This window comes from Pyrus communis, chromosome 17 (genome assembly GCF_963583255.1).
Source record: "Pyrus communis chromosome 17, drPyrComm1.1, whole genome shotgun sequence".
NCBI lineage: Eukaryota > Viridiplantae > Streptophyta > Magnoliopsida > Rosales > Rosaceae > Pyrus > Pyrus communis.
In genome coordinates, this window is record NC_084819.1 from 298,555 (window position 1) to 310,820 (window position 12,266).

At 39.4% G+C, this 12,266-nt stretch overlaps 1 protein-coding gene across 1 annotated transcript; it reads right to left on the reverse strand.

Moving 5' to 3' along the window:
* Window positions 1–395: 395 nt before the first annotated feature.
* Window positions 396–2,059, reverse strand: LOC137722301 (chalcone synthase-like). The gene is made up of 2 exons (XM_068461267.1): window positions 1,796–2,059; window positions 396–1,642 (listed from the first exon to the last, which is right to left on the reverse strand). Exons 1-2 carry the CDS (start codon window positions 1,971–1,973, stop codon window positions 645–647), a joined length of 1,176 nt encoding a protein of 391 aa, XP_068317368.1. The 5' UTR covers window positions 1,974–2,059; the 3' UTR covers window positions 396–644.
* Between the last annotated feature and the right edge of the window lie 10,207 nt (window positions 2,060–12,266).

Consider the following 12,266-nt stretch of genomic DNA (forward strand, 5'->3'; position numbering starts at 1 on the left):
AACTTGTAAGTCGTGATATAATTCAAACAATTTAGCTTAAATTTTTTCTTGAAAACTCTCTCTAATTGTTTTCTTCATATATTGTTTCTACATAATAAAGGTTGTCTCTCCTTTCTAGTCACTTACTGAAATTAATTAAAAACGGAGTCATTTATGGTCGGTGTGATAATTATTTTGGATTTAGTTTTCAGATTTTATTTTTTGTACTTGAGATATGAGAAAAGTGAAAAGTAAAGTAAGAGAGAAAAGAAGAAATAAGAAATACTTCGTCCCTTGTATTTTTTTTTATCATTAAACAACAAAAGTAAAACTAAAATAATAAAACGAATTGTAGATATGAATTGAAGTCTTAGTTTTGCAAAACTAATTGTATGTTCAAACATGGAAGAGAATAGTAGCTAAGCGATTATATATTTATAATACTTGGTCGGGTGAAGCATGGAAGAGTAGCTCCAATATATTTATTAATTTATCCTTACATGCACGGTTCCCTTCGCTGTGTCTTCAATTCGTAAATATCATCAAAGTTTCCCCAAGTCAAAGTAAAAAATCCAAAAACCCAAAGAAATAACCACAAGATATACCGGTGGAAATTTTAGTACAAATACAAAGCGGCTAGATGAATAGTTATTGAAACTTCAACTTCAAGCCGTTAAACCCACGCTATGAAGCACGACGGTCTCCACCGTGAGGCCCGGCCCAAATCCGAAAAGCACACCCCACTCCAGTCCCTCTCCGGTCGTTTTGAGTCCTTTCTCGGCAGACTTCCTCCTGACCTCATCCAAAATAAAAAGCACACACGCACTCGACATGTTACCGTAATCCGATAGCACTTGCCTTGTTGCTTCTAGTTTCTCCGGCTTCAGTGCCAACTTGGCCTCTACTTGGTCCAGAATAGCAGGGCCACCTGGGTGTGCAATCCAGAAGAGCGAGTTCCAGTCCGAAATGCCTATAGGCTTGAAGGCCTCGTTAAGGCTCTTTTCGATGTTCTTCGAAATAAGCCCGGGAACGTCCTTGAGAAGGTGAAATGTAAGCCCTACTTCACGGAGATGTCCGTCGATAGCCCCATCACTGTCGGGGAGAATGGTTTGTGCGGCCGACACCAATTCAAACAAGGGCTTCTCGACTTCGGGCACTGGATCCGCACCAATGATGACGGCCGCTGCACCGTCGCCAAACAAAGCTTGGCCCACAAGACTATCAAGGTGGGTGTCACTAGGCCCCCGGAAGGTGACCGCGGTGATCTCAGAGCACACAACAAGAACACGTGCACCCTTGTTGTTTTCGGCCAAATCCTTGGCCAAACGGAGGACCGTCCCACCGGCGAAGCACCCTTGTTGGTACATCATGAGGCGCTTGACGGAGGGGCGGAGCCCCAAGAGCTTGGTGAGCTGGTAGTCGGCGCCAGGCATGTCGACACCACTGGTGGTGCAAAAGACCAAGTGGGTGATTTTGGACTTGGGTTGTCCCCATTCCTTGATGGCTTTGGTGGCAGCCTCTTTGCCAAGTTTTGGGACTTCAACAACCACCATGTCCTGCCTCGCATCAATTGAAGGAGCCATGTACTCGCACACACTTGGGTTCTCTTTTAAAATTTCTTCAGTCAAGTACATGTAACGCTTCTTGATCATAGATTTGTCGCCTGAAAATATTTGCATGTATATACAAAATAATTATGCAACAAATTATAGATTCACAGCTGATGAACTATAAACAAATTGATATGTATATATTAAAGAAGCCAAAACGCAAGATTAGTAAAATAAGAAAAATGGAGAAGTTAAGGAGTACATACACATGCGCTGAAATTTTTCTTTGAGCTCAACCTTGTGCTCGCTGTTGGTGATACGAAAGTAGTAGTCAGGGTAGGTAGCCTGATCCACACAGTTGGAAGGAGTCGATGTCCCGATGGCCATGACTGTGGCTGGACCCTCGGCCCGTTGAGCCTTGCGAACTTCCTCGACGGTAACCATTTTTCTGTATACTCGATCTTCGAGAACGATCAAAAGGCTAGTTACAGTTGCAATGGTAAGGTAGAAGTTGAGGGTGTGACAAAATGTTAAGAGAAGCGGTTGTATTTATATGAAGATGGTGAAAGAGGGTAGCTGGGCATCACGTGCCTGACGAATTGTGTTGTTAGAATAGAAACCCTCACCCTCAACCCACCTACGAGATACGACTGCAAGCGGCCAGAGAGGCTCGGCTGCTTCGAGTAGTATATTTGTATTAGTATAACGGTGCAGGTGGTAGGTACAGGATCGCAATTCCTGTGTTCAACTACCAACTTATAGGGCTCCAGAATTAGCATGATCGTTTGGTCAACAAATGTTAGCAAAATTTTATTTTGTTGCATGTGTTCTAATGTTTTCTTGAATAAAGTATTGGGTTTCTACTTATGCGTCGTGGGTTTGAAACTCTTATCTTCCCAAAATTATTTTTGTAATAGTTTAGGATTTTTTTTTTTGGTTGGTTAAATAAATAAATGTTAGCAAGACTAATATCTCAAAGGGTCCAAGAGTGAAAAATATGCCACGCACCAAAGTCGAACACCTATAACACAAAGAGGAGTCCGCCATTTATTTTTTTAAGGCAAATTAATAAAAATGACTTGAAAACTTTGAATTTTAATGATAAGGACAAAATAAAGGATAAAATGAATAGTACCAAAATTGACTTTTTAGTGTAAAAATATGGTTTTTCGTTAAAGTAAACAGTACCGTGGTCTTTTCGTTAAAACACCTTTTTTAAGAATCACAATTAGGATATAAATTCATGTCTATATGCTAGGGATGGGCAAAAGCCAGTACGATTCAGCATAAACCTCAAGTTGCACATCACATCAAACCAACGTAACATAATTGAGCCAATTTAGCTCGTTTACAAACTTGTTTTGGTCATTTTCTTGATGAGCAATTAAACAAATATTCCAGAGGAAACTTCATTTTGTAAAATTGAAGATTAGTTGAGGAAATTTTGTCATTTTCTTGATGAGCAATTAAACAAATATTCCAAAATCTCTTACATGTATGAGAGGAAACTTCATTATGTAAAATTGAAGATTGGTTGAGGAAATTTTAAGAGATGACATAATTCAAATAATGGTTTAGGATTTTATCTTTGATTTTTTACTATAAATAAAACGATATTGTTGACCCTAAAAACTACTAAGCTTACGAGACGTGCAGGCCGAGTAACTAATAAGCTAACTACGTCTTTCAGTTATGTGCGGGGTGTGCCAACTCGATGGCCAAGCTTGACTGGGGAGTAAAATATGTTGATGTGGTGTTGGACATGCTGCTAACTTCTTGATCTTGCGACTGCAGCCGAGGAATGAACACATCTTAGCCTTCAGGTTCTAGAGCCTGAAGACAAGGTTGCTAGCTCTGCGAAGTTCACAAATCGTCGGCACTGGGTTCGGTCTCAGTAATTATATTCATGAGAGTATAAGTACGCTAAACCAGTATCAAATTATACAAACACAAATACTCGAAAGAGATAAATGTCTTGATGGTAAACGTGGTTCGGTCGTCGAAATGCCGAACTCTAAAATGTACTTATGAATATCCAATCATAAAATAAAACTCGACGTTCAATATGCCGAACATAGTAACTTGTAACACCTCACTTCGCTGAGAAGGTTAATGAGATCACCTTTACCAACAAGGACTTGAAAATCCTTGTCGACCGAGACTTGGATAATAACCAGTCAGCCTCGAAGCAGTGATGTCTATCCAAACTGAATGTGCTCATCGATCGGCTGATTCTATGGCTCTAGTTCTATCTATCCAAATTGAAGATGTCATCAGTTGCCTTCACAGTGCTGTTTATCCAAACTGAAGATGTGTTGGCGGGAAGAAAGGGGAAGAGGGTAAAATCTCAAGGTTGTTGAGAAGTTTTGAGCAGGGCAATTTGTGTGTTGATTTGGAGGGGTTTCGCGTGATGCACTCCCTTCTATATTTATAGCAGCGAACCCCCCTCATGGTTGAACTAAAGATGTACTTGGATTAGAACTCCTCATCCCAATCTAATCAGTTTTCAGCCAATCCTAACCCCAATAGGACTTTGAACCAAGCTTTTTAATTAACCAGATTCATTCCCTAATTCTAATCATCTTCAGCTTTAAGACTCCTTGTTGTACTAAGGTTCGGCTACCCGTTTTTTTTATCTAAACCAATCCTTCTCGCAACAAGATTCAGCCGCCCTTGACTGAACAGCCCATGATGAAATTTTAGATGAATGTTACTAGGCCGAGAATGACTCTCAGCTCGGCCCAAATTATTATTTTGAGCCCAAACAGATATATATTTACATCAAAGGGTAGAAGAATTTAGACCAAATCACATAATGGACCAGCCAAATAAGATGGTTTGAACTTACCTTCGACGAGAGTTGAGCTTAATACTTATCACTTAGAAGTAAAGAAGATTATAGTTTTGATATTAAATAGTTGATAGCACTGTGTGTAGAGGTGGATCAAAAAATTGTAAGGTTCGTTGGGACCGAAATTTAAATTATTTCTTTAGGTTTTTTTTTATAAATTATTTTTTTGGTTTCTTTTATAAATTATTTTTTTAGGTTAAGAGCAATATAATTCTTTGTAATTAGGAATATATCACAATAATTTTTTGTTTGGGATTAGTCAATGAGCTTTATTTATTTATTAGCTTTAGGTCAATTAGGCGAACACATGATTTTTTTACATGTAGTTCAATATCCTAGTAGATAAAGTGTTGAGTTTCTATTCATGTGTTTGGGTTCAAAACTCTCTCTCTCTCTCTCTCCCCCCCCCCCTAAATTATTGTAATAATTTTGAACTCTTCCCCTCCCCCTAATGATAGTATATTAAAAATAAAGGCAGACCCATGAATTGATTTCCATACCCTTGTAATTGAGTAAGAAACTTACACTTACATATTTATAGCTTGTTTACGCAACTGTAATTGGAATCAACATATGAAATTGAATTCCAATTATGAGATACAATGGCGTTCACCAAATATTACGGAATCAAAGGGTTGGTGGGGCCCACACTAATGTTGGAATCCAACTTCAAAATGTAGAGGATTTGAACTCCTTACATTTAGATGGTAATCTGATTCCAAGAGAATGGAGGAATCAAGAATCCACTTTTTTTACATATTATACCCTCACATAATCTCTAAATTTTAAACTTGCCCTTCACTTTAATCCAACAACAATCTGCACGTTCTTTCTTCTCTGTGTTCTTCACACAACTACCGCCTCCACCACTAATCCCGCCCAACCAGCAAGATTCTATACGGGGTAACCTTATCGAACATTGTCGACCGCCATCTAATCGCAATCTTTTACATCACTAAAATGCTTTGTGGGAAACCGCCGGTCCCACTTCATGGTAGACTCTGTCTCTGCAGGCCTCAATTTACGACTTGAAGGGATATGCAGACGCACTGAACATCATTTGGGCATCTTACCATTATATCTCTACGAATTAATAAAACACTCATTGTTAATCAAAATTCTATAAAGTTACTAGTTTAATTTTTTAATTAAAACATAACATGAATTAGAAATATGCGACAAAAATGTAATTTCACACAATCAAATTTTGCTGTTTTTTTTTTTCAAAGCCTTACGTATATGTAATCCTAACATATTTCTAATTAAAAAAATTAAAAATTAAAAAAATAAAAACAAAAATAAAAAATTTGCTCACACACTTTGTGTATGCCCATATGCTAGTATATAGAAAATGATCCTTTCCGCATTCTTTTCTTGAGAATTCCGTAATCATGATCGTTCATCGTACATCGTACGGTCAGAAATTATTTAAATTTTAAAATTTTAAAGTTAAATACAAATAGTACCTACCAAAAACTGATCGCATAATGTACGATCAACAGTCATGATCACGGGATCCCTAGACCCAGAAAAAGGATCCGGCAAGGATCCCTTTCCTCTCTCTCTCTCTCTCTATATATATATATATATATATATCCCCATTGCTAAGTGATTTATGTCAAGATTCACCTGGGTAGCTTTAGGGTACAAAAACCATTTATCATCTATATTTGTCCCTTTTTGTGCGTAGCCATGTTTTTACCATTAGAGAAAAAAAAAAGTATAAATGAGAAAAAAGACGTAAGAGTTTTCAACTTTCCCATCCCAAATTTTGTATGGATACACGCATAGTGGTGGTTGTTAAATATCTGAATAATAGTGTCAAAGGCTAATGATATTATGGAAGACCATGGGGCTAATTTGCACCCTCAGAAGTTTTTATGTACATGCGGCTTGGCAACCTTCCAATATTGGAGAAAACAATACAGAAAGAAAATATCTTCTAGGAAACCTTTTTGAGAAGAAAAAAAATGTCTTCTCGGAAACCCTAAGCTTGGCAGAGAGGGAGATTTGAATGGTGGAATGTGCATTAGAATACTTTGAGCCGACTCCAACAACATTCCACCGCTTTAAAGTTTTATTAGGTTTTAAAACTAAATTTTCCGTTAGGCGATGGAAAATTTAATAGTTTAAAAAAGTTAGAAAGGGCGATGGAACTTACGGTATGGTATATGCTATATGATTCCGTGGATGCAATTTCAATGGTTATGAGACAGGAGATGTGTATGTATGTGTGCATGTGCTGCTGGCAGCTCCTCATACCTCACGGATGCAGCTGAAGGCCTCCATTATTCCATGTCAGTCAGTGGAATTTCAATAGTTAAGAGGATGCGATCGATGGACCTTGTCAATACAGCATGCAGGGAGGATGTTTGACCTGTGTTTGGAGGCAGTTATAAGAAGCTCATGTCATGTCCTATTTTCCTTTTTTGTCAAACATATCATGTTCAATTTTAGTGGGGTCATATGTCAATTTCTTTGGAGGTGTTGTAATGACGTGGCTCTTTTGTGGCTGAGTTTGCAACTTTGCATGTAAGGAACGTAAAGATTCATTTACTCCTTAAATTACATTAAAAAAAATTTAAGTTGTTTGCAAAAAAATGGTCATTAGAAAATATTGTCGTATAAAGATATATTGTCTTTGTGGATGAACTCGAGGAAGTGCCTAATAGGCTCATCCTTCCTTCTATATGAGTGTCCTCGCTCTACACATCTTATTGATGCCAAGCGCATTCTGCGCTATATTAATGGTACACTTGACTTTGGTCTACATTTTGCCCTCAATATTCTTCCGCTACTTTATCAACCTACTGTGATGCTGATTCGGTTGGTTGTTCAGACCCTTAGCGCTCTACCACAAATTATCTTATTTATCTTAACTCCAATCTTATTTTGCGGTGTTCTAAGAAGCAACCGACTATACCTCGCTCATGTCGGATATGAATATGGCTCTCTTGCCCATGTCTATGCTTAAGACAACGTGGCCATGTTTTTTTCTTGGTGAGCTTGGTGGTCATTTGTTGCACCACGTCTTGTTACATTGTGAATATCAATGCCACTTATCTCGCTGATAATCCTGTTGTTCATGATCTCCCTCGGCATCTCGAAGTTGATTATCATTTTGTTTGTTAAAAAGTGGCTCTTAGCAGTCATCATGTGTGTTGCATCTCTTATGTTGATCAACCTGCAGATCTTTTCGAGAAAGCTCTTCATCAACCTCAACACCGCTTGCTTTGCTCCAAACTTGTCTGCTCAGAAGCGTGCAACTTCCCCCGGGGGAGGGGGAGCGTTGTTTGGATTAGAGGACATTAATGAAATCATAACGTAGATATTACATATATTATAAAAATGTAATTAGTGGAGGATTGCTAATATACACACACATCACAAGGGGTCATAATTCTAAAGTTCTCATCATAGTAGTCTAATTATTATCACTCCCTTTCAGTTTAATAGTTTAAGAAAGAAAGGACGATGGAACTTAGGATATATTAGATGCTATAGGAATTCGTGATGCAAATTCAATGGTTACGAGACAGGAGATGTGTACGTACTGCTGGCAGCTCCTCAAGCCTCACTGATGCCGCTGCTGGCCTCCATTAATCCATGTCAGTCAGTGTTTCAATAGTTAGAGGATGCGATCGGTGGACCTCGTGAATACAGCATGCAGAGGGAGGATGCTTGGCCTGTGTTTGCAGGCATTTATAGCTTATGTCGTGTTCAATTTTCCTTTTTTGTCAAACATATCATGTTCAATTTTGGAGGAGTCATGTGTCAGTTTCTTTGGAGGTGTTGTAATGACGTGGCTCTTTTGTAGCCGAGTTTGCAGCTTTGACTTGTCTTTGGGCTGTGGGACACCTTTGGACTATCTTTTCTTTATACTTGTCTGTTTGTTTAATAGAAAAGTAACTTAGTTTGTCCAAAAAAAAAAGGGAAACGCAAACATTCTTTCTTTCTTGTAGTTACTCTGAAAATTACATTAAAAAATTAGAAGTTGTTTGCGAAAAAATGGTCATTAAAAAAATATTGTCGTACAAAGATATATTGTCATTGTGGATAAACTCGAGGAATGGCCTGCCACATCCTTCCTTCCATAGGATTTTATTTTATTTTTAAATTGGGAAGTGCTTTAATCTAATGCTAATATTGTTCAAATTCAAAGTAAATAAATATCATTATTCACCCAAAAAAATGGATAAGTTAGTTGCTTAAGGCCCCGTTTGGCCCCCCATATAGGACACCGGATAGAACTATTTTATACAAATTCGATGTTTAGGGCATTTTCGCATTAAATAGTCATCGGATAAATAAGCAGACCCATCTTTATTAGTACGCTCCACAACGTACTAAGACCATCTCAAATCGAAGGCTGGCCAGAGGGCTCGTTTAGCCCTTTGGTCCTCCAAGAAATAAATATTTTAATAAACAGTGCAGGGACATATTTTTTTACCATCTACAACCGATGGTCAAAGGGTCATAGGGCTCGTTTTAGCCCTGTCACAAAAAATCATCTGCAATCGAGGGCCAAAAGGCCATAGGGCCAAACATATTATTTAAATTTAAAAACTATAACAACTTAAATTAAATGCACATTTACCATGTATAAATGCACATTTACCATGTCTAATAGGAAGCTTATATTTGGGGCACCCCTTATATTTGTCCCACATTGGGAGAGAATTGAGCAAGCAAAAGCTTGCATGTGTGGCATGTGACATCCCGTCCCAGGATTATTAGAACGCACGCGTGAAATTACATTATTGCCCCTAGTTCGTTTTTATCACGTTTTTGGTTATTTGTGTGGTGTGGCATGTGTTGGACCACACACACACACACACACACTGTCACACTCTCCCTCTCCCAACTGTCCCTGTCCCGTGTCTCTCTCTCCCTTCCTTCTTCTTCTTCCTTCGACGTACGGACAAACCCATAACCCACCAAATCCTCACAGATCGAAGAAACTAAGGGTACCATTGGACTCGTGAGGTCGAGGCGAGCACAGCCATACCATTTTCAGGTAGGAACTCTAACGTTTTCACGTCGTTTCGACAATGGCAGTTTTGAGCACTGTTCATGCAAGATTAATCTAGTTAGTTTTTGGACTTTTGAAGCTTGTAGATGTGTTGGTGAGGTCCCAAGGAGCTTGGGAGTGCATCGTTGGACGGAGTTGGACGTCGGAACCACGAACTGTAAGTTTGGCCGAATTTTCATATTTTTGGAAAGTTTGATTCCGTTGTTTTTAGGCCCTAAAACTTGTCCAACGTGGTAGATTATGATTAGGGCTTCATTTTGGTATAAATTACGTGAAAAATGGTTGAAAAACGAAGGAGAATAGTGAGTTTAAACTTTTCCCAGTTTTCCGGTGACCGGAGTCCGGCGAGGGTAGGCCGGAGAAGAAATAGGAATATTCCGTTAAGTTTAACGGAATATTCCTAACGGCAGTAACGGTATCCAGTTAAGTTTAACGGAATATTCCGGAATTTTAACGGAATATTCCTGACGGCGTCAGTTGACACCATCAGTGTGCATGGCACGTGGCCGCGCGTGGGGGCGCGTAGGTCCGTGCCTATTTTGGCGCGTGGGGGCGCGTGAGGGGTCCAAAAATTATTTTAAAATTATGGTTGTGATCCTGAGGTTGTGTAGAGCACGTTGGTATATTCAATTGTCCATTTTGAGCAATGTATGAGAAGTTTTTACGAGAAGTTGGTTATGTGCTTTAAAGTTAACGTTTTTATAGTTATTTCGCATATAGGTGACACGTACCCCGAGGACGAGTGTGGTCACTCGAGGCAGGGGGGCTACGACCCTTCCACGTACCAGTGAGTGGGCTTTTGGTTTTCCATATATACCTATATACTATATTTTCCCAGAACTTGAATAAATGTTTATTCATTATGTCATGCATTACATTATCATTTTTCGTGTATCGTTGGGTACGTTATTAGTTGCATATATTTATTCATATGCATATTGGGTGCTGTGGACGCACAGGTAAGTGCCAGGTAAGCGTTATTCACGTTTATGTTTCAGTAATGGTTTGAGATAGTTAGAGAGCTCATAACCTGCACCCCCGGTGTTAGTGCTCCCGCCCGTGGCCAGGGCACAGTCCTTCACGTGATGTTCATCTCCCGCACCTTATGCTCACCTTGGATTCAAGGTAGGTGCACAGTCCTGTCGTACAGACCACTTTAGGTGGTTCCGACTCGTAGGTGACCCGCGATTATTCGCCCAGTCTTCACGTGATCGTAGCACTTATTTACACCCAGGCCTGTCGTACAGACCACTTTACGTGGTTCCGACTCGTGGGCAGGTTTAGATATTGAGATTGAGATTTGAGCTCTAGATGCAGCCGTACAGGTCACGTTAGGTGACTCCGGCTGCCAGATTACATGATATTGATATGTTTATACCTGGACACTTGCATATCATTATGAGATCTCGGCATGGCATATTATTTGAGCATGTTTGGCTTATGTATTATGTGTATATATCTTCTGGGAAGTATACGGGTTTTACAGCGAGGGGTTAGAAAGTATTTTATAAATGGTTTTCGAAAGCTTTGTTTTTGCCCACTCACGCTTTTGTTTTGCGCCCCTCCAGGTTCTAGTTGCTTAGCTGTTGCGGTGGTTTCCCCAGAGGGCTTTCCGGCGTTTCTGATAGACACTCACCATTGTAGGGTCACCTTCGGGTGTACTATTATTGTCGTTTTCGTTTGGGCTGCTATAGACCTACTCTGAAATTGTATCTCACTTACTAGCACTTGTTTTAGTACTTTGTATGCTAGTTTTATTTTATTCGTACTTTTATATTACTACTTTATTAGTTTCCGCACGTGCACATGGCTACGTCACCGTGTGTGACGGCCAGCACGCTCCGATCTCGATCGGGGTGTGTCATGGCACCCATTAAATTTGTCCCACATCAGCTGTGGAAGAGGTTTGAGCAATCAAACATACTTATAAAAGCAACATCCCCATATAGAATTGATGTAGCAAATAATATAGGGAAAAGGAAACAATCTCTAAAATACAATAGCCCCTAATTCTTGTTGATTCTCACACAAAGAATAGCCAAGAACAAAGGAAATCTATGCCTTGTTGAATTCTATGGAATGCCCAAGTTGACAGAAGGGAAGAGAAAAAAAAAACTCTTGCTTTTCTTTCACATTCAAAAAACTGCCCAGTCCTCTAGGCTTACAAGCAAATATAAGATGAAAGACAGAACCCCAAAAGCCAAACCCATCATTAATTCTAATACAATGCATCAATATTTATTTAGATATAAATGCCTAAATGAATGCATCTTATCCCAATGTATTTGCATCATTCTCCCAGGGTTGAGAAGAATTCACCCTCGAATTCAAGCAGTCCTCCTCTACAGAACTAGCACTATGATAAGGCATGAGGTGTTTGATGTTAAACACATCAGCAATACGAAGATGACTAGGAAGTTTGAGACGGTAGGCAATTGGATTTATCTTCTCAACAACCTCCATTGGACCAATCTTTCAGGCAGCCAATTTGTTGTATTCGCCTGCTAGAAAGCGTTCTTTAGTTAACACAGCCCACACAAAATCACCCACTTCAAATTCCACATAACGCCACTTTAAATCCACGGTTCGCTTATAAGTGTCGTTAGTTGCCTCAAGTCGCTGCTTAGTGGATGTGTGAACTTGGTGAAGCTGGGCGACGAAGTTTGCTGCTTTCATGTTAACTCGTTGCAAGTCAGGAATGGGTGCAAGATCAAGAGGAGTCTTGGGATTATAATCATATGTAACAAAGAATGGACTAAATCCAGTACTTCGGTTGACAGAATAGTTGAATGCAAATTAAGCCTGACTTAACTTCTGATCCCATGAATTGAGATTATCTCCCACCAAACTGCGG

Bases quoted from the DNA above. Each gene is read 5' to 3' on its own strand.
- LOC137722301 (XM_068461267.1), bottom strand. From the start codon at position 1,973: ATGGTTACCGTCGAGGAAGTTCGCAAGGCTCAACGGGCCGAGGGTCCA. The intron at 1,643-1,795 runs GTATGTACTCCT...AAATATTTTCAG, and splicing joins AGAAAAATTTCAGCGCATGT to GCGACAAATCTATGATCAAG.